This window comes from Bufo gargarizans, chromosome 4 (assembly GCF_014858855.1).
Source record: "Bufo gargarizans isolate SCDJY-AF-19 chromosome 4, ASM1485885v1, whole genome shotgun sequence".
Taxonomy (NCBI): Eukaryota; Metazoa; Chordata; class Amphibia; order Anura; family Bufonidae; genus Bufo; species Bufo gargarizans.
The window spans coordinates 537,536,212-537,558,894 of record NC_058083.1 but is presented as its reverse complement, the minus strand read 5'-3'; the positions used below and the strand labels follow the sequence as shown (position 1 = coordinate 537,558,894).

The 22,683-nt window shown below is 51.0% G+C and overlaps 1 protein-coding gene across 1 annotated transcript in view; it reads left to right on the top strand.

Annotated features, from left to right (window-relative positions):
- The window catches only part of LOC122935570 (phosphofurin acidic cluster sorting protein 1-like), a 163,848-nt gene that overhangs the window by 72,484 nt on the left and 68,681 nt on the right, over positions 1–22,683 (top strand). The window contains exons 10-13 of the mRNA XM_044291334.1: positions 10,720–10,789; positions 11,182–11,238; positions 17,722–17,846; positions 21,233–21,362. Of these exons, the coding sequence (XP_044147269.1) occupies positions 10,720–10,789; positions 11,182–11,238; positions 17,722–17,846; positions 21,233–21,362 (382 nt within the window). The remainder of the gene's footprint in view (positions 1–10,719; positions 10,790–11,181; positions 11,239–17,721; positions 17,847–21,232; positions 21,363–22,683) is intronic.

Genomic DNA, 22,683 nt, shown 5'->3' with positions numbered 1-22,683 from the left:
CCTGTCTCTCTCATTCCCCTCTGTCTCCCGGTCATCTCCGCATTCCCCTCTGTCTCCGGTCATCTCCTCATTCCCCTCTGTCTCCCGTCATCTCCTCATTCTCCTCTGTCTCCCCGTCATCTCCTCATTCTCCTCTGTCTCCGTCCTCTCCTCATTCTCCTCTGTCCCCGGTCATCTCCTCATTCTCCCTTCTGTCTCCCAGTCATCTCCTCATCTCCTCTGTCTCCTCTGTCTCCCTGTCATCTCCCTCTGTCTCCCGGTCATCTCCTCTGTCTCCCGGTCATCCCTCATTCTCCTCTGCTACCGGCATCCCTCATTCCCTCTGTCTCCCGGTCATCTTCTCTCTGTCATCTTCTCATTCCCCCTGTCTCCCGTCATCTCCTCATTCTCCCTGTCTCTCCCAGCATCTCTCTCTGTCCATCTCCTATTCTCCTCGGCTCCCAGTCATCTCCTCATTCCCCTCTGTCTCCCAGTCATCTTCTCATTCTCCCTCTGTCTCCAGTCATCTCTCTGTCATCTCCTCATTCCCCTGTCTCCCAGTCATCTCCTCATTCTCCTCTGTCTCCCAGTCATCTCCTCATTCTCCTCTGTCTCCCAGTCATCTCTTTATTCCCCCCTGTCTCCCAGTCATCTCCTCATTCCTCTCTGTCTCGGTCATCTTCTCTCTGTCATCTCCTCATTCCCCTCTGTCTCTCTGTCATCTTCTCATTCCCCTCTGTCTCTCGTCATCTCCGCATTCCCTCTGTCTCCCGGTCATCTCTCATTCCCCTCTGTCTCCCGGTCATCTCCTCATTCTCCTCTGTCTCCCAGTCATCTCCTCATTCCCTCTGTCTCCCAGTCATCTCCTCATTCTCCTCTGTCTCCCAGTCATCTCCTCATTATCCTCTGTCTCCCAGTCATCTCCTCATTCTCCCCTCTGTCTCCGGTCATCTCCTCATTCTCCTCTGTCTCCCGGTCATCTCCTCATCTCCTCTGTCTCCCAGTTATCTTCTCTCTGTCTCTCCTCATTCTCCTCTGTCTCCCGGTCATCTCTCCATTCCCCTCTGTCTCCCAGTCATCCCTCATTCTCCCTGTCTCCCGGTCATCTCCGCATTCTCCCTTCTGTCTCCCGTCATCTCCTCATTCTCCTCTGTCTCCCAGTCATCTCCTCATTCTCCCTTCTGTCTCCCATCATCTCCTCATCCTCTCTGTCTCCCGGTCATCTTCTCTCTGTCATCTCCTCATTCCCCTCTGTCTCCCAGTCATCTCCTCATTCCTCTCTGTCTCCCGTCATCTTCTCTCTGTCATCTCCTCATTCTCCTCTGTTACCGGTCATCTCCTCAATCTCCCTTCTGTCTCCCGTCATCTCCTCATTCCCCTCTGTCTCCCAGTCATTCTTCTCATTCTCCCTTCTGTCTCCCAGTCATCTCCTCTCTGTCATCTCCTCATTCCCCTCTGCCTCCCAGTCATCTTCTCATTCTCCCTTCTGTCTCCCAGTCATCTCCTCTCTGTCATCTCCTCATTCCCCTCTGCCTCCCAGTCATCTCCTCATTCCTCTCTGTCTCCCGGTCATCTTCTCTCTGTCATCTTCTCATTCCCTCTGTCTCTCTGTCATCTTCTCATTCCCCTCTGTCTCCCAGTCATCTCCTCATTCCCTCTGTCTCCCAGTCATCTTCTCATTCTCCCTTCTGTCTCCCAGTCATCTCCTCTCTGTCATCTCCTCATTCTCCTCGTCTCCCAGTCATCTCCTCATCCCCTCTGTCTCCCAGTCATCTTCTCATTCTCCCTTCTGTCTCCAGTCATCTCCTCTCTGTCATCTCCTCATCCCCTCTGTCTCCCAGTCATCTCCTCATTCTCCTCGTCTCCCAGTCATCTCCTCATTCTCCTCTGTCTCCCAGTCATCTCCTCATTCCCCTCTGTCTCCCAGTCCATCTCCCTCATTTCTCTCTGTCTCCCGGTCATCTTCTCTCTGTCATCTCCTCATTCCCCTCTGTCTCTCTGTCATCTTCTCATTCCCCTCGCTCTCCGGTCATCTCCTCATTCCCTCTGTCTCCCGGTAATCTCATCATTCCCTCTGTCTCCCGGTCATCTCCTCATTCCCCTCTGTCTTCCGGTCATCTCCCATTCCCTATGTCTCCGTTCATCTCCTCATTCCCCTCTGCCTCCAGTCATCTCCTCATTCTCTCTGTCTCCCAGTCATCTCCTCATTCTCCTCTGTCTCCCAGTCATCTCCTCATTCCCTTCTGCCTCCCAGTCATCTCCTCATTCCCCTATGTCTCCCGGTCATCTCCTCATTCCTCCCTTCTGTCTCCCAGTCATCTACTCATTCTCCTCTGTCTCCGGTCATCTCCTCATTCTCCCTTCTGTCTCCCGGTCATCTCATCTCTGTCATCTCCTCATTCCCATCTGTCTCCCAGTCATTCTCCTCATTCTCCCTTCTGTCTCCCAGTCATCTCCTCATTCCCCTATGTCTCCCGGTCATCTCCTCTCTGTCATCTCCTCATTCCCCTCTGTCTCCCAGTCATCTCCTCATTCCCCTCTGTCTCCCAGTCATCTCCTCATTCCCCTCTGTCTCCCAGTAATCTCCTCCCTGTCATCTCCTCATTCCTCTCTGTCTCCCAGTCATCTCCTCATTCCCCTCTGTCTCCCAGTCATCTCCTCATTCCCCTCTGTCTCTCGGTCATCTCCTCAATCTCCCTTCTGTCTCCCGGTCATCTTCCTTCATTTCCCCTCTGTCTCCCAGTCATCTTCTCATTCTCCCTTCTGTCTCCCAGTCATCTCCTCTCTGTCATCTCCTCATTCCCCTCTGCCTCCCAGTCATCTCCTCATTCTCCTCTGTCTCCCAGTCATCTCCTCATTCCCCTCTGTCTCCCAGTCATCTCCTCATTCCCCTCTGTCTCCCAGTCATCTCCTCATTCTCCTCTGTCTCCCAGTCATCTCCTCATTCTCCTCTGTCTCCCAGTCATCTCCTCATTCTCCTCTCTCTCCCAGTCATCTCCTCATTCTCCTCTCTCTCCCAGTCATCTCCTCATTCTCCTCTCTCTCCCAGTCATCTCCTCATTCTAATCTGTCTCCCAGTCATCTCCTCATTCTCCTCTGTCTCCCAGTCATCTCCTCATTCTCCTCTGTCTCCCAGTCATCTCCTCATTCTCCTCTGTCTCCCAGTCATCTCCTCATTCTCCTTCTGTCTCCACGGTCATCCTCCTTCATTCCCCTCTGCTCCCGGTCATCTCCTCATTCCCCTCTGTCTCCCAGTCATCTTCTCATTCTCCCTTCTGTCTCCCAGTCATCTCCTCTCTGTCATCTCCTCATTCCCCTCTGCCTCCCAGTCATCTCCTCATTCTCCTCTGTCTCCCAGTCATCTCCTCATTCTCCCTTCTGTCTCCCAGTCATCTTCTCTCTGTCATCTCCTCATTCTCCTCTGCCTCCCAGTCATCTCCTCATTCCCCTCTGTCTCCCAGTCATCTTCTCATTCTCCCTTCTGTCTCCCAGTCATCTCCTCTCTGTCATCTCCTCATTCCCCTCTGTCTCCCAGTCATCTCCTCATTCTCCTCTGTCTCCCAGTCATCTCCTCATTCTCCTCTGTCTCCCAGTCATCTCCTTATTCCCCTCTGTCTCCCAGTCATCTCCTCATTCCTCTCTGTCTCCCGGTCATCTTCTCTCTGTCATCTCCTCATTCCCCTCTGTCTCTCTGTCATCTTCTCATTCCCCTCTGTCTCCCGGTCATCTCCGCATTCCCCTCTGTCTCCCTGTCATCTCCTCATTCCCCTCTGTCTCTCTGTCATCTTCTCATTCCCCTCTGTCTCCCGGTCATCTCCGCATTCCCCTCTGTCTCCCGGTCATCTCCTCATTCCCCTCTGTCTCCCAGTCATCTCCTCATTCTCCTCTGTCTCCCAGTCATCTCCTCATTCTCCTCTGTCTCCCAGTCATCTCCTCATTCTCCCCTCTGTCTCCCGGTCATCTCCTCATTCTCCCTTCTGTCTCCCAGTCATCTCCTCATTCTCCTCTGTCTCCTCTGTCTCCCTGTCATCTCCTCTGTCTCCCGGTCATCTCCTCTGTCTCCCGGTCATCTCCTCATTCTCCTCTGTCTACCGGCCATCTCCTCATTCCCCTCTGTCTCCCGGTCATCTTCTCTCTGTCATCTTCTCATTCCCCTCTGTCTCCCGGTCATCTCCTCATTCTCCCTTCTCTCTCCCAGTCATCTTCTCTCTGTCATCTCCTCATTCTCCTCTGCCTCCCAGTCATCTCCTCATTCCCCTCTGTCTCCCAGTCATCTTCTCATTCTCCCTTCTGTCTCCCAGTCATCTCCTCTCTGTCATCTCCTCATTCCCCTCTGTCTCCCAGTCATCTCCTCATTCTCCTCTGTCTCCCAGTCATCTCCTCATTCTCCTCTGTCTCCCAGTCATCTCCTTATTCCCCCTGTCTCCCAGTCATCTCCTCATTCCTCTCTGTCTCCCGGTCATCTTCTCTCTGTCATCTCCTCATTCCCCTCTGTCTCTCTGTCATCTTCTCATTCCCCTCTGTCTCTCTGTCATCTCCGCATTCCCCTCTGTCTCCCGGTCATCTCCTCATTCCCCTCTGTCTCCCGGTCATCTCCTCATTCTCCTCTGTCTCCCAGTCATCTCCTCATTCCCCTCTGTCTCCCAGTCATCTCCTCATTCTCCTCTGTCTCCCAGTCATCTCCTCATTCTCCTCTGTCTCCCAGTCATCTCCTCATTCTCCCCTCTGTCTCCCGGTCATCTCCTCATTCTCCTCTGTCTCCCGGTCATCTCCTCATTCTCCTCTGTCTCCCAGTTATCTTCTCTCTGTCATCTCCTCATTCTCCTCTGTCTCCCGGTCATCTCCTCATTCCCCTCTGTCTCCCAGTCATCTCCTCATTCTCCTCTGTCTCCCGGTCATCTCCTCATTCTCCCTTCTGTCTCCCGGTCATCTCCTCATTCTCCTCTGTCTCCCAGTCATCTCCTCATTCTCCCTTCTGTCTCCCAGTCATCTCCTCATTCCTCTCTGTCTCCCGGTCATCTTCTCTCTGTCATCTCCTCATTCCCCTCTGTCTCCCAGTCATCTCCTCATTCCTCTCTGTCTCCCGGTCATCTTCTCTCTGTCATCTCCTCATTCTCCTCTGTCTACCGGTCATCTCCTCAATCTCCCTTCTGTCTCCCGGTCATCTCCTCATTCCCCTCTGTCTCCCAGTCATCTTCTCATTCTCCCTTCTGTCTCCCAGTCATCTCCTCTCTGTCATCTCCTCATTCCCCTCTGCCTCCCAGTCATCTTCTCATTCTCCCTTCTGTCTCCCAGTCATCTCCTCTCTGTCATCTCCTCATTCCCCTCTGCCTCCCAGTCATCTCCTCATTCCTCTCTGTCTCCCGGTCATCTTCTCTCTGTCATCTTCTCATTCCCTCTGTCTCTCTGTCATCTTCTCATTCCCCTCTGTCTCCCAGTCATCTCCTCATTCCCCTCTGTCTCCCAGTCATCTTCTCATTCTCCCTTCTGTCTCCCAGTCATCTCCTCTCTGTCATCTCCTCATTCTCCTCTGTCTCCCAGTCATCTCCTCATTCCCCTCTGTCTCCCAGTCATCTTCTCATTCTCCCTTCTGTCTCCCAGTCATCTCCTCTCTGTCATCTCCTCATTCCCCTCTGTCTCCCAGTCATCTCCTCATTCTCCTCTGTCTCCCAGTCATCTCCTCATTCTCCTCTGTCTCCCAGTCATCTCCTCATTCCCCTCTGTCTCCCAGTCATCTCCTCATTCCTCTCTGTCTCCCGGTCATCTTCTCTCTGTCATCTCCTCATTCCCCTCTGTCTCTCTGTCATCTTCTCATTCCCCTCTGTCTCCCGGTCATCTCCTCATTCCCCTCTGTCTCCCGGTCATCTCCTCATTCCCCTCTGTCTCCCGGTCATCTCCTCATTCCCCTCTGTCTCCCGGTCATCTCCTCATTCCCCTCTGTCTCCCGTTCATCTCCTCATTCCCCTCTGCCTCCCAGTCATCTCCTCATTCTCCTCTGTCTCCCAGTCATCTCCTCATTCTCCTCTGTCTCCCAGTCATCTCCTCATTCCCTTCTGCCTCCCAGTCATCTCCTCATTCCCCTATGTCTCCCGGTCATCTCCTCATTCTCCCTTCTGTCTCCCAGTCATCTCCTCATTCTCCTCTGTCTCCCGGTCATCTCCTCATTCTCCCTTCTGTCTCCCGGTCATCTCCTCTCTGTCATCTCCTCATTCCCCTCTGTCTCCCAGTCATCTCCTCATTCTCCCTTCTGTCTCCCAGTCATCTCCTCATTCCCCTATGTCTCCCGGTCATCTCCTCTCTGTCATCTCCTCATTCCCCTCTGTCTCCCAGTCATCTCCTCATTCCCCTCTGTCTCCCAGTCATCTCCTCATTCCCCTCTGTCTCCCAGTAATCTCCTCCCTGTCATCTCCTCATTCCTCTCTGTCTCCCAGTCATCTCCTCATTCCCCTCTGTCTCCCAGTCATCTCCTCATTCCCCTCTGTCTCTCGGTCATCTCCTCAATCTCCCTTCTGTCTCCCGGTCATCTCCTCATTCCCCTCTGTCTCCCAGTCATCTTCTCATTCTCCCTTCTGTCTCCCAGTCATCTCCTCTCTGTCATCTCCTCATTCCCCTCTGCCTCCAGTCATCTCCTCATTCTCCTCTGTCTCCCAGTCATCTCCTCATTCCCCTCTGTCTCCCAGTCATCTCCTCATTCCCCTCTGTCTCCCAGTCCTCTCCTCATTCTCCTCTGTCTCCCAGTCATCTCCTCATTCTCCTCTGTCTCCAGTCATATCCCTCATTCTCCTCTCTCTCCCAGTCATCTCCTCATTCTCCTCTCTCTCCCAGTCATCTCCTCATTCTCCTCTCTCTCCCAGTCATCTCCTCATTCTAATCTGTCTCCCAGTCATCTCCTCATTCTCCTCTGTCTCCCAGTCATCTCCTCATTCTCCTCTGTCTCCCAGTCATCTCCTCATTCTCCTCTGTCTCCCAGTCATCTCCTCATTCTCCTCTGTCTCCCGGTCATCTCCTCATTCCCCTCTGTCTCCCGGTCATCTCCTCATTCCCCTCTGTCTCCCAGTCATCTTCTCTCTGTCATCTCCTCATTCTCCTCTGTCTACCGGTCATCTCCTCAATCTCCCTTCTGTCTCCCGGTCATCTCCTCATTCCCCTCTGTCTCCCAGTCATCTTCTCATTCTACCTTCTGTCTCCCAGTCATCTCCTCTCTGTCATCTCCTCATTCCCCTCTGCCTCCCAGTCATCTCCTCATTCTCCTCTGTCTCCCAGTCATCTCCTCATTCCTCTCTGTCTCCCGGTCATCTTCTCTCTGTCATCTCCTCATTCCCCTCTGTCTCCCAGTCATCTCCTCATTCCCCTCTGTCTCTCTGTCATCTTCTCATTCCCCTCTGTCTCCCAGTCATCTCCTCATTCCCCTCTGTCTCCCAGTCATCTCCTCATTCTCCCTTCTGTCTCCCAGTCATCTCCTCTCTGTCATCTCCTCATTCCCCTCTGTCTCCCAGTCATCTCCTCATTCTCCCTTCTGTCTCCCAGTCATCTCCTCTCTGTCATCTCCTCATTCCCCTCTGCCTCCCAGTCATCTTCTCATTCTCCCTTCTGTCTCCCAGTCATCTCCTCTCTGTCATCTCCTCATTCCCCTCTGCCTCCCAGTCATCTCCTCATTCCTCTCTGTCTCCCGGTCATCTTCTCTCTGTCATCTTCTCATTCCCTCTGTCTCTCTGTCATCTTCTCATTCCCCTCTGTCTCCCAGTCATCTCCTCATTCCCCTCTGCCTCCCAGTCATCTCCTCATTCCTCTCTGTCTCCCGGTCATCTTCTCTCTGTCATCTTCTCATTCCCTCTGTCTCTCTGTCATCTTCTCATTCCCCTCTGTCTCCCAGTCATCTCCTCATTCCCCTCTGTCTCCCAGCCATCTTCTCATTCTCCCTTCTGTCTCCCAGTCATCTCCTCTCTGTCATCTCCTCATTCCCCTCTGTCTCCCAGTCATCTCCTCATTCTCCTCTGTCTCCCAGTCATCTCCTCATTCTCCTCTGTCTCCCAGTCATCTCCTATTCCCCTCTGTCTCCCAGTCATCTCCTCATTCCTCTCTGTCTCCCGGTCATCTTCTCTCTGTCATCTCCTCATTCCCCTCTGTCTCTCTGTCATCTTCTCATTCCCCTCTGTCTCCCGGTCATCTCCGCATTCCCCTCTGTCTCCCTGTCATCTCCTCATTCCCCTCTGTCTCTCTGTCATCTTCTCATTCCCCTCTGTCTCCCGGTCATCTCCGCATTCCCCTCTGTCTCCCGGTCATCTCCTCATTCCCTCTGTCTCCCAGTCATCTCCTCATTCTCCTCTGTCTCCCAGTCATCTCCTCATTCTCCTCTGTCTCCCAGTCATCTCCTCATTCTCCCCTCTGTCTCCCGGTCATCTCCTCATTCTCCCTTCTGTCTCCCAGTCATCTCCTCATTCTCCTCTGTCTCCTCTGTCTCCCCGGTCATCTCCTCTGTCTCCCGGTCATCTCCTCTGTCTCCCGGTCATCTCCTCATTCTCCTCTGTCTACCGGCCATCTCCTCATTCCCCTCTGTCTCCCGGTCATCTTCTCTCTGTCATCTTCTCATTCCCCTCTGTCTCCCGGTCATCTCCTCATTCTCCCTTCTCTCTCCCAGTCATCTTCTCTCTGTCATCTCCTCATTCTCCTCTGCCTCCCAGTCATCTCCTCATTCCCCTCTGTCTCCCAGTCATCTTCTCATTCTCCCTTCTGTCTCCCAGTCATCTCCTCTCTGTCATCTCCTCATTCCCCTCTGTCTCCCAGTCATCTCCTCATTCTCCTCTGTCTCCCAGTCATCTCCTCATTCTCCTCTGTCTCCCAGTCATCTCCTTATTCCCCTCTGTCTCCCAGTCATCTCCTCATTCCTCTCTGTCTCCCGGTCATCTTCTCTCTGTCATCTCCTCATTCCCCTCTGTCTCTCCGTCATCTTCTCATTCCCCTCTGTCTCTCTGTCATCTCCGCATTCCCCTCTGTCTCCCGGTCATCTCCTCATTCCCCTCTGTCTCCGGTCATCTCCTCATTCTCCTCTGTCTCCCAGTCATCTCCTCATTCCCCTCTGTCTCCCAGTCATCTCCTCATTCTCCTCTGTCTCCAGTCATCTCCTCATTCTCCTCTGTCTCCCAGTCATCTCCTCATTCTCCCCTCTGTCTCCCGGTCATCTCCTCATTCTCCTCTGTCTCCCGGTCATCTCCTCATTCTCCTCTGTCTCCCAGTTATCTTCTCTCTGTCATCTCCTCATTCTCCCTCTGTCTCCCGGTCATCTCCTCATTCCCCTCTGTCTCCCAGTCATCTCCTCATTCTCCTCTGTCTCCCGGTCATCTCCTCATTCTCCCTTCTGTCTCCCGGTCATCTCCTCATTCTCCTCTGTCTCCCAGTCATCTCCTCATTCTCCCTTCTGTCTCCCAGTCATCTCCTCATTCTCCTCTGTCTCCCGGTCATCTCCTCTGTCTCCCGGTCATCTCCTCTGTCTCCCGGTCATCTCCTCATTCTCCTCTGTCTACCGGCCATCTCCTCATTCCCCTCTGTCTCCCAGTCATCTCCTCATTCCCCTCTGTCTCCCGGTCATCTTCTCTCTGTCATCTTCTCATTCCCCTCTGTCTCCCGGTCATCTCCTCATTCTCCCTTCTCTCTCCCAGTCATCTCCTCATTCTCCCTTCTGTCTCCCAGTTATCTTCTCTCTGTCATCTCCTCATTCCCCTCTGTCTTCTAGTCATCTCCTCATTCCCCTCTGTCTCCCGGTCATCTCCTCATTCTCCTCTGTCTCCCGGTCATCTCCTCATTCTCCTCTGTCTCCCGGTCATCTTCTCATTCCCCTCTGTCTCCCAGTCATCTCCTCATTCTCCTCTGTCTCCCAGTCATCTCCTCATTCTCCTCTGTCTCCCAGTCATCTCCTCATTCTCCCCTCTGTCTCCCGGTCATCTCCTCATTCTCCTCTGTCTCCCGGTCATCTCCTCATTCTCCTCTGTCTCCCAGTTATCTTCTCTCTGTCATCTCCTCATTCTCCTCTGTCTCCCGGTCATCTCCTCATTCCCCTCTGTCTCCCAGTCATCTCCTCATTCTCCTCTGTCTCCCGGTCATCTCCTCATTCTCCCTTCTGTCTCCCGGTCATCTCCTCATTCTCCTCTGTCTCCCAGTCATCTCCTCATTCTCCCTTCTGTCTCCCAGTCATCTCCTCATTCTCCTCTGTCTCCCGGTCATCTCCTCTGTCCTCCCGGTCATCTCCTCTGTCTCCCGGTCATCTCCTCATTCTCCTCTGTCTACCGGCCATCTCCTCATTCCCCTCTGTCTCCCAGTCATCTCCTCATTCCCCTCTGTCTCCCGGTCATCTTCTCTCTGTCATCTTCTCATTCCCCTCTGTCTCCCGGTCATCTCCTCATTCTCCCTTCCTCTCTCCCAGTCATCTCCTCATTCCCCTCTGTCTTCTAGTCATCTCCTCATTCCCCTCTGTCTCCCGGTCATCTCCTCATTCTCCTCTGTCTCCCGGTCATCTCCTCATTCTCCTCTGTCTCCCAGTCATCTCCTCATTCTCCTCTGTCTCCCGGTCATCTCCTCATTCTCCTCTGTCTCCCGGTCATCTTCTCATTCCCCTCTGTCTCCCGGTCATCTTCTCATTCCCCTCTGTCTCCCGGTCATCTCCTCATTCCCCTCTGTCTACCGGTCATCTCCTCATTCTCCCTTCTGTCTCCCAGTCATCTCCTCATTCTCCCTTCTGTCTCCCAGTCATCTTCTGTCTTCTTTCTCTAATCCCAGTAGGACCTATGGTCAGTTGGCTCCTGTGCTCAGTAATCTCGTCGGTTTCTCTACCATACATTCTCTTCTGCACTCCCTCAGGTTCCTCTTTGTTGTCTCAGTTTTTTGCTTGCTAAGTATTGTGAATTTTTCAGTTCTGAAATTTGATGCACGAAGGCAGGTTGTGACACGATCCTAGACCACTTACCTCATCATCGGATGCAGAGTCCCCTGCTTTTTCAGTCTCTGTACAGACCGTACATTCGGGGAAGTGTCAGCACTACTTTGTGCACTCATGTGATGCCGGAGAAACTGCCCACACTATCAGAGTATCCATTACCAGGAGCCCAAAGCAGAATTCAGAATACAGCTCTGTTCACAGGACATGGAATAGTGGGGCGTCTACAAGGCCTCGGGTGTGATGTCCAGTCTCACTCATGATTTGTCTTGCAGTTGGAGAAGCTTCCCCACAGTGCATGCATCGAGGACAGTAACTCCCGTCTGGCTGATGTAAGTTGGGAGTATTAGTACTGAGCAACCAATGTGATGAGGTCAGCACGGGGTCCTAAATATAGTCAGAGAAAGACATAATACATGTGTAGAACAACATGGCCGCCAAAGCGAACCCTGATCTACACTGACGAGCAGAAGGGTAACAATGTTTAGAACTTGTGACTTTCAGGCTCCATATCTCATCATCCACTACAGCTTCGGACCTGAGACTCCCATCATTTTATAGACAACCATCTCGGCTCTCTCATACATACACTGGACTTGCAGCTATTTAGCATCCGATTAGTTCTGTATTGTTCCTGTTTTTCTCCTGGTGGTGGAACAGTCTTCTTCTTCTTCTTCTTCTTGTTTACTACAAATTACAGCCTGTCCTCACATTCCCTAATAGCTCAGTGTGTTATTAGGTGGATTCCCAAGCGAAAAGGTCTCTGGTTTGGATCCAGGAGCCGCCATGAAGATTTCCCAAGAAAAGAGAACAGCATCATCCAGCTCATCGATAGCGGTATCTCGGCCAAACTGGATCTTGTGAGCGCTGTGACAGAAGGAAGAATACAAAATGAAGTCCGTCCATCCATTCCAAAGCCAAGAGGTGGACATCCAGGCAAAATACCGGAGTCAACAAGTCGGCTCATCACAAGGTCTATCAGTTATGACGCGACAAACACGGCAGTGGAGGCGGCTTGTGTGCTTCGTAATAGTGAGATCACAGACGTCCAAGCAGGAGCCGTGCGACACGCGTTACACAAGTCTGGAATGGTGGCCCGAAAAAAGGAGAAGTCTCGACTTCAATATCATCATAAGAAGCGTCGGCTCGAGTTTACAAAATAAGTACGAACAGTGGAAGATTGGAAACGGGTGATTTGGAGCCATGAGATGAAAGTCAATAGACTGGGCTCTGATGGGAGCAAATGGGTCTGAAAGAAACAAGGAAAAGGAGGATAGCGGATCGAGAAACTGAGGGAACTGTCAGGTGGAGGAAGCCTGATGATATGGGGTTGTCTCACAGCCAAAGGCGTTAGATACTTGACCAGGATCGATGGTGGTCTCAATGCTGAGCTGTATGTGAGTGTCCTACAAGACAAGTTACCTCCTACACTCGAGTACTACAGTATGGGTATGAAAAATACGATATAGTGTTCCAGCACTCACGTGGGAGTCTCACGTCCGAAGCTGTAGTGGATGGTGAGATATGGAGCCTGAAAGTCACAAGTTCTCAACATTGTTACCCTTCTGCTCGTCAGTGTACATGGACATCTGCAGAGGAGACAGAGAAAAGCGGCCAAGACTGCCCCCAGCAATGCCAGATGAGCGGGGCCCCCTCAGAGATAAGCGGTCAGCAGTAATAGATGTTCCTGTAGTACAAGGTGTGTGATCTCATGTCTGATCACATGTCATTATATCGGTGATGTCATCAGCAGGGGGCGGGGCTGTGACTACCCCTCAGACAGGATATACAGGCAGGTTGTCAGCAGTAATAGATGTTCCTGTAGTATAAGGTGTGGATCTCATGTCTGATCACATGTCATTATATCAGTGATGTCATCAGCAGGGGGCGGGGCTGTGACTACCTCTCAGACAGGACATACAGGCAGGTTGTCAGCAGTAATAGATGTTCCTGTAGTATAAGGTGTGGGATCTCATGTCTGATTACATGTCATTATATCAGTGATGTCATCAGCAGGGGGCGGGGCTGTGACTACCTCTCAGACAGGATATACAGGCAGGTTGTCAGCAGTAATAGATGTTCCTGTAGTATAAGGTGTGTGATCTCATGTCTGATCACATGTCATTATATCAGTGATGTCATCAGCAGGGGCGGGGCTGTGACTACCTCTCAGACAGGATATACAGGCAGGTTGTCAGCAGTAATAGATGTTCCTGTAGTATAAGGTGTGGATCTCATGGCTGATCACATGTCATTATATCAGTGATGTCATCAGCAGGGGGCGGGGCTGTGACTACCTCTCAGACAGGATATACAGGCAGGTTGTCAGCAGTAATAGATGTTCCTGTAGTATAAGGTGTGTGATCTCATGTCTGATCACATGTCATTATATCAGTGATGTCATCAGCAGGGAGCGGGGCTGTGACTACCTCTCAGACAGGATATACAGGCAGGTTGTCAGCAGTAATAGATGTTCCTGTAGTATAAGGTGTGTGATCTCATGTCTGATCACATGTCATTATATCAGTGATGTCATCAGCAGGGGCGGGGCTATGACTACCTCTCAGACAGGATATACAGGCAGGTTGTCAGCAGTAATAGATGCTCCTGTAGTATAAGGTGTGTGATCACATGTCATTATATCAGTGATGTCATCAGCAGTGGGCGGGGCTGTGACAACCTCTCAGACAGGATATACAGGCAGGTTGTCAGCAGTAATAGATGTTCCTGTAGTATAAGGTGTGTGATCTCATGTCTGATCACATGTCATTATATCAGTGATGTCATCAGCAGGGGGCGGGGCTGTGACTACCCCTCAGACAGGATATACAGGCAGGTTGTCAGCAGTAATAGATGTTCCTGTAGTATAAGGTGTGTGATCTCATGTCTGATCACATGTCATTATATCGGTGATGTCATCAGCAGGGGCGGGGCTGTGACTACCTCTCAGACAGGATATACAGGCAGGTTGTCAGCAGTAATAGATGTTCCTGTAGTATAAGGTGTGGATCTCATGTCTGATCACATGTCATTATATCAGTGATGTCATCAGCAGGGAGCGGGGCTGTGACTACCTCTCAGACAGGATACACAGGCAGGTTGTCAGCAGTAATAGATGTTCCTGTAGTATAAGGTGTGTGATCTCATGTCTGATCACATGTCATTATATCAGTGATGTCATCAGCAGGGGCGGGGCTGTGACAACCTCTCAGACAGGATATACAGACAGGTTGTCAGCAGTAATAGATGTTCCTGTAGTATAAGGTGTGTGATCTCATGTCTGATCACATGTCATTATATCAGTGATGTCATCAGCAGGGGGCGGGGCTGTGACTACCTCTCAGACAGGATATACAGGCAGGTTGTCAGCAGTAATAGATGTTCCTGTAGTATAAGGTGTGTGATCTCATGTCTGATCACATGTCATTATATCAGTGATGTCATCAGCAGGGGGCGGGGCTGTGACTACCTCTCAGACAGGATATACAGGCAGGTTGTCAGCAGTAATAGATGTTCCTGTAGTATAAGGTGTGTGATCTCATGTCTGATCACATGTCATTATATCAGTGATGTCATCAGCAGGGGGCGGGGCTGTGACTACCTCTCAGACAGGATATACAGGCAGGTTGTCAGCAGTAATAGATGTTCCTGTAGTATAAGGTGTGGATCTCATGGCTGATCACATGTCATTATATCAGTGATGTCATCAGCAGGGGGCGGGGCTGTGACTACCTCTCAGACAGGATATACAGGCAGGTTGTCAGCAGTAATAGATGTTCCTGTAGTATAAGGTGTGTGATCTCATGTCTGATCACATGTCAGTATATCAGTGATGTCATCAGCAGGGGGCGGGGCTGTGACTACCTCTCAGACAGGATATACAGGCAGGTTGTCAGCAGTAATAGATGTTCCTGTAGTATAAGGTGTGTGATCTCATGTCTGATCACATGTCATTATATCAGTGATGTCATCAGCAGGGGGCGGGGCTGTGACAACCTCTCATACAGGATATACAGGCAGGTTGTCAGCAGTAATAGATGTTCCTGTAGTATAAGGTGTGTGATCTCATGTCTGATCACATGTCATTATATCAGTGATGTCATCAACAGGGGGCGGGGCTGTGACTACCTCTCAGACAGGATATACAGGCAGGTTGTCAGCAGTAATAGATGTTCCTGTAGTATAAGGTGTGGATCTCATGTCTGATCACATGTAATTATATCAGTGATGTCATCAGCAGGGGGCGGGGCTGTGACTACCCCTCAGACAGGATATACAGGCAGGTTGTCAGCAGTAATAGATGTTCCTGTAGTATAAGGTGTGGATCTCATGTCTGATCACATGTCATTATATCAGTGATGTCATCAGCAGGGGCGGGGCTGTGACTACCCCTCAGACAGGATATACAGGCAGGTTGTCAGCAGTAATAGATGTTCCTGTAGTATAAGGTGTGGATCTCATGTCTGATCACATGTCATTATATATCAGTGATGTCATCAGCAGGGGGCGGGGCTGTGACAACCTCTCAGACAGGATATACAGGCAGGTTGTCAGCAGTAATAGATGTTCCTGTGGTATAAGGTGTGGATCTCATGGCTGATCACATGTCATTATATCAGTGATGTCATCAGCAGGGGCGGGGCTGTGACAACCTCTCAGACAGGATACACAGGCAGGTTGTCAGCAGTAATAGATGTTCCTGTAGTATAAGGTGTGTGATCTCATGTCTGATCACATGTCATTATATCAGTGATGTCATCAGCAGGGGGCGGGGCTGTGACTACCTCTCAGACAGGATATACAGGCAGGTTGTCAGCAGTAATAGATGTTCCTGTAGTATAAGGTGTGTGATCTCATGTCTGATCACATGTCATTATATCAGTGATGTCATCAGCAGGGGGCGGGGCTGTGACTACCTCTCAGACAGGATATACAGGCAGGTTGTCAGCAGTAATAGATGTTCCTGTAGTATAAGGTGTGTGATCTCATGTCTGATCACATGTAATTATATCAGTGATGTCATCAGCAGGGGGCGGGGCTGTGACTACCCCTCAGACAGGATATACAGGCAGGTTGTCAGCAGTAATAGATGTTCCTGTAGTACAAGGTGTGTGATCTCATGTCTGATCACATGTCATTATATCAGTGATGTCATCAGCAGGGGGCGGGGCTGTGACTACCTCTCAGACAGGATACACAGGCAGGTTGTCAGCAGTAATAGATGTTCCTGTAGTATCAGGTGTGTGATCACATGTCATTATATCAGTGATGTCATCAGTAGGGGGCGGGGCTGTGACAACCTCTCAGACAGGATATACAGGCAGGTTGTCAGCAGTAATAGATGTTCCTGTAGTATAAGGTGTGTGATCTCATGTCTGATCACATGTCATTATATCAGTGATGTCATCAGCAGGGGCGGGGCTGTGACAACCTCTCAGACAGGATATACAGACAGGTTGTCAGCAGTAATAGATGTTGCTGTAGTATAAGGTGTGTGATCTCATGTCTGATCACATGTCATTATATCAGTGATGTCATCAGCAGGGGGCGGGGCTGTGACTACCTCTCAGACAGGATATACAGGCAGGTTGTCAGCAGTAATAGATGTTCCTGTAGTATAAGGTGTGTGATCTCATGTCTGATCACATGTCATTATATCAGTGATGTCATCAGCAGGGGGCGGGGCTGTGACTACCTCTCAGACAGGATATACAGGCAGGTTGTCAGCAGTAATAGATGTTCCTGTAGTATAAGGTGTGTGATCTCATGTCTGATCACATGTCATTATATCAGTGATGTCATCAACAGGGGGCGGGGCTGTGACAACCTCTCAGACAGGATATACAGGCAGGTTGTCAGCAGTAATAGATGTTCCTGTAGTATAAGGTGTGTGATCTCATGTCTGATCACATGTCAGTATATCGGTGATGTCATCAGCGGGGGGCGGGGCTGTGACTACCTCTCAGACAGGATATACAGGCAGGTTGTCAGCAGTAATAGATGTTCCTGTAGTATAAGGTGTGTGACCTCATGTCTGATCACATGTCATTATATCAGTGATGTCATCAGCGGGGGGCGGAGCTGTGACTACCTCTCAGACAGGATATACAGGCAGGTTGTCAGCAGTAATAGATGTTCCTGTAGTATAAGGTGTGTGACCTCATGTCTGATCACATGTCAGTATATCAGTGATGTCATCAGCAGGGGGCGGGGCTGTGACTACCTCTCAGACAGGATATACAGGCAGGTTGTCAGCAGTAATAGATGTTCCTGAAGTATAAGGTGTGGGATCTCATGTCTGATCACATGTCATTATATCAGTGATGTCATCAGCAGGGGGCGGGGCTGTGACTACCCCTCAGACAGGATATACAGGCCGGTTGTCAGCAGTAATAGATGTTTCTGTAGTATAAGGTGTGGATCTCATGTCTGATCACATGTCATTATATCAGTGATGTCATCAGCAGGGGGCGGGGCTGTGACTACCTCTCAGACAGGATATACAGGCAGGTTGTCAGCAGTAATAGATGTTCCTGTAGTATAGTGTGGATCTCATGTCTGATCACATGTCATTATATCGGTGATGTCATCAGCAGGGAGCGGGGCTGTGACTACCCCTCAGACAGGATATACAGGCAGGTTGTCAGCAGTAATAGATGTTCCTGTAGTATAAGGGGTGGATCTCATGTCTGATCACATGTCAGTATATTAGTGATGTCATCAGCGGGGGGCGGGGCTGTGACTACCTCTCAGGCAGGATATACAGATGGGTTGTTTTCAATATCATCTGATCACAGTGTAATCTTGTGTGACAGGAGGGCAGTGATCCAGTGCCGGTTTCGAGCTCAGCTGTAGACCTCGGTTCCTGGGAGCCTGGTGAGCGGATTCCACAAATGGGAGTGATCTCCAGAACCGAGTCCCAAATAATTATGTCTCCCAGGTAATTTCATCAAATGAATGTCCATAATATATGGATACAGTATAGAGACATTAATATTGTGTGCAAGTGATTTACAGTTTAGATGCGGTCAGTATTAGGGGGTAGGTGGGTACGGTATAGATGGGGTCAGTATTAGGGGGTAGGTGGGTACGGTGTAGATGGGGTCAGTATTAGGGGGTAGGTGAGTACAGTATAGATGGGGTCAGTATTAGGGGGTAGGTGGGTACGGTGTAGATGGGGTCAGTATTAGGGGGTAGGTGAGTACGGTATAGATGGGGTCAGTATTAGGGGGTAGGTGGGTACGGTGTAGATGGGGTCAGTATTAGGCGGTAGGTGGGTACGGTATAGATGGGGTCAGTATTAGGGGGTAGGTGGGTACGGTGTAGATGGGGTCAGTATTAGGGGGTAGGTGAGTACGGTATAGATGGGGTCAGTATTAGGGGGTAGGTGGGTACGGTATAGATGGGGTCAGTATTAGGGGGTAGGTGGGTACGGTGTAGATGAGGTCAGTATTAGGGGATAGGTGGGTACGGTGTAGATGGGGTCAGTATTAGGGGGTAGGTGAGTACGGTATAGATGGGGTCAGTGTTAGGGGGTAGGTGGGTACGGTGTAGATGGGGTCAGTATTAGGGGGTAGGTGGGTACGGTGTAGATGGGGTCAGTGTTAGGGGGTAGGTGGGTACGGTATAGATGGGGTCAGTGTTAGGGGGTAGGTTGGTACGGTATAGATGGGGTCAGTATTAGGGGGTAGGTGGGTACGGTGTAGATGGGGTCAGTATTAGGGGGTAGGTGGGTACGGTGTAGATGGGGTCAGTATTAGGGGGTAGGTGGGTACGGTATAGATGGGGTCAGTATTAGGCGGTAGGTGGGTACGGTGTAGATGAGGTCAGTATTAGGGGATAGGTGGGTACGGTGTAGATGGGGTCAGTATTAGGGGGTAGGTGGGTACGGTGTAGATGGGGTCAGTATTAGGGGGTAGGTGGGTACGGTGTAGATGGGGTCAGTATTAGGGGGTAGGTGGGTACGGTATAGATGGGGTCAGTGTTAGGGGGTAGGTGGGTACGGTGTAGATGAGGTCAGTATTAGGGGGGTAGGTGGGTACGGTGTAGATGAGGTCAGTATTAGGCGGTAGGTGGGTACGGTGTAGATGGGGTCAGTATTAGGCGGTAGGTGGGTACGGTGTAGATGGGGTCAGTATTAGGGGGTAGGTGGGTACGGTGTAGATGGGGTCAGTGTTAGGGGGTAGGTGGGTACGGTGTAGATGAGGTCAGTATTAGGGGGTAGGTGGGTACGGTGTAGATGAGGTCAGTATTAGGCGGTAGGTGGGTACGGTGTAGATGGGGGTCAGTATTAGGGGGTAGGTGGGTACGGTGTAGATGGGGTCAGTGTTAGGGGGTAGGTGGGTACGGTATAGATGGGGTCAGTGTTAGGGGGTAGGTGGATACGGTGTAGATGGGGTCAGTGTTAGGGGGTAGGTGGGTACGGTGTAGATGGGGTCAGTATTAGGGGGTAGGTGGGTACGGTATAGATGGGGTCAGTGTTAGGGGGTAGGTGAGTACGGTGTAGATGGGGTCAGTGTTAGGGGGTAGGTGGGTACGGTGTAGATGGGGTCAGTATTAGGGGGTAGGTGGGTACGGTATAGATGGGGTCAGTGTTAGGGGGTAGGTGGGTACGGTGTAGATGGGGTCAGTATTAGGCGGTAGGTGGGTACGGTATAGATGGGGTCAGTATTAGGGGGTAGGTGAGTACGGTGTAGATGGGGTCAGTATTAGGGGGTAGGTGGGTACGGTGTAGATGGGGTCAGTATTAGGCGGTAGGTGGGTACGGTGTAGATGGGGTCAGTATTAGGGGGTAGGTGGGTACGGTGTAGATGGGCTCAGTATTAGGCGGTAGGTGGGTACGGTGTAGATGGGGTCAGTATTAGGGGGTAGGTGAGTACGGTGTAGATGGGGTCAGTATTAGGGGGTAGGTGGGTACGGTGTAGATGGGGTCAGTATTAGGCGGTAGGTGGGTACGGTGTAGATGGGGTCAGTATTAGGCGGTAGGTGGGTACGGTGTAGATGGGGTCAGTATTAGGGGGTAGGTGAGTACGGTGTAGATGGGGTCAGTATTAGGCGGTAGTTGGGTACGGTGTAGATGGGGTCAGTATTAGGGGGTAGGTGGGTACGGTGTAGATGAGGTCAGTATTAGGGGTAGGTGGGTACGGTGTAGATGGGATCAGTATTAGGGGGTAGGTGGGTACGGTGTAGATGGGTCAGTATTAGGGGGTAGGTGAGTACGGTGTAGATGGGGTCAGTATTAGGCGGTAGTTGGGTACGGTGTAGATGGGGTCAGTATTAGGGGGTAGGTGGGTACGGTGTAGATGAGGTCAGTATTAGGGGTAGGTGGGTACGGTGTAGATGGGATTAGTATTAGGGGGTAGGTGGGTACGGTGTAGATGGGGTCAGTATTAGGGGGTAGGTGGGTACGGTGTAGATGGGGTCAGTATTAGGGGGTAGGTGGGTACGGTATAGATGGGGTCAGTGTTAGGGGGTAGGTGGGTACGGTGTAGATGGGGTCAGTATTAGGCGGTAGGTGGGTACGGTGTAGATGGGGTCAGTATTAGGGGGTAGGTGGGTACGGTGTAGATGGGGTCAGTATTAGGGGGTAGGTGGGTACGGTGTAGATGGGGTCAGTATTAGGGGGTAGGTGGGTACGGTGTAGATGGGGTCAGTATTAGGCGGTAGGTGGTACGGTGTAGATGGGGTCAGTATTAGGGGGTAGGTGGGTACGGTGTAGATGGGGTCAGTGTTAGGGGGTAGGTGGGTACGGTGTAGATGAGGTCAGTATTAGGCGGTAGGTGGGTACGGTGTAGATGGGGTCAGTGTTAGGGGGTAGGTGGGTACGGTGTAGATGAGGTCAGTATTAGGGGGTAGGTGGGTACGGTGTAGATGAGGTCAGTATTAGGCGGTAGGTGGGTACGGTGTAGATGGGGTCAGTATTAGGGGGTAGGTGGGTACGGTGTAGATGGGGTCAGTATTAGGGGGTAGGTGAGTACGGTGTAGATGGGGTCAGTATTAGGCGGTAGGTGGGTACGGTGTAGATGGGGTCAGTATTAGGCGGTAGGTGGGTACGGTGTAGATGGGGTCAGTATTAGGGGGTAGGTGGGTACGGTGTAGATGAGGTCAGTATTAGGGGATAGGTGGGTACGGTGTAGATGGGGTCAGTATTAGGGGGTAGGTGGGTACGGTGTAGATGGGGTCAGTATTAGGCGGTAGGTGGGTACGGTGTAGATGGGGTCAGTATTAGGCGGTAGGTGGGTACGGTGTAGATGGGGTCAGGTTTATAGGGTGTTTGGGGACCATTTGGTTTTGGAGGTTCCTCTCAGCCCTCAGTTATTCCTCCAGGCAGGAGAATCAGCTGTCGCGTGGTCCTCGTAGTCATTCCATGAAAGATCGGCAGAATTTCCGTGGGACGGGCGATCGCGGGGGCAGTGTGGAGTCCGAGCTCCCTTCAGATTCCCGGTTCTGCAGTCAGGTGAGTCTGGACGTCTGGAGCCCTACATGATGGGAGTGCTCCTGCAGGTGGAGTCCGATCCTCAGCGTCACAGCAGATTGAAGACGGATCCACAGAATCTGCATGTAAGACCCGACTGTGCGGTTCTGTGTCACAGATGTACAGGAACCAAGCCTCACGTGTCCTCTCCACATACAAGTGTCATATGTCTGCTCACGTGTCCTCTCCACATACAAGTGTCATATGTCTGCTCCCGTGTCATCTCCACATACAAGTATCATATGTCTGCTCAGGTGTCCTCTCCACATACAAGTATCATATGTCTGCTCACGTGTCCTCTCCACATACAAGTATCATATGTCTGCTCCCGTGTCATCTCCACATACAAGTATCATATGTCTGCTCCCGTGTCCTCTCCAGATACAAGTATCATATGTCTGCTCCCGTGTCCTCTCCACATACAAGTGTCATATGTCTGCTCCCGTGTCCTCTCCACATACAAGTGTCATATGTCTGCTCACGTGTCCTCTCCACATACAAGTATCATATGTCTGCTCACGTGTCCTCTCCACATACAAGTATCATATGTCTGCTCACGTGTCCTCTCCACATACAAGTATCATATGTCTGCTCCCATGTCCTCTCCACATACAACCATATGTCTGCTCAGGTGTCCTCTCCACATACAACCATCATATGTCTGCTCAGGTGTCCTCTCCACATGCAAGTATCATATGTCTGCTCCCGTGTCCTCTCCAGATGCAAGTATCATATGTCTGCTCCCGTGTCCTCTCCAGATACAAGTATCATATGTCTGCTCACGTGTCCTATCCACATACAAGTATCATATGTCTGCTCCCGTGTCCTCTCCAGATACAAGTGTCATATGTCTGCTCCCGTGTCCTCTCCAGATACAAGTGTCAAATGTCTGCTCCCGTGTCCTCTCCACATACAAGTATCATATGTCTGCTCAGGTGTCCTCTCCACATACAACCATCATATGTCTGCTCAGGTGTCCTCTCCACATACAAGTATCATATGTCTGCTCACGTGTCCTCTCCACATACAAGTATCATATGTCTGCTCACGTGTCCTCTCCACATACAAGTATCATATGTCTGCTCACGTGTCCTCTCCACATACAAGTATCATATGTCTGCTCCCGTGTCCTCTCCACATACAACCATATGTCTGCTCAGGTGTCCTCTCCACATACAACCATCATATGTCTGCTCAGGTGTCCTCTCCACATGCAAGTATCATATGTCTGCTCCCGTGTCCTCTCCAGATGCAAGTATCATATGTCTGCTCCCGTGTCCTCTCCAGATACAAGTATCATATG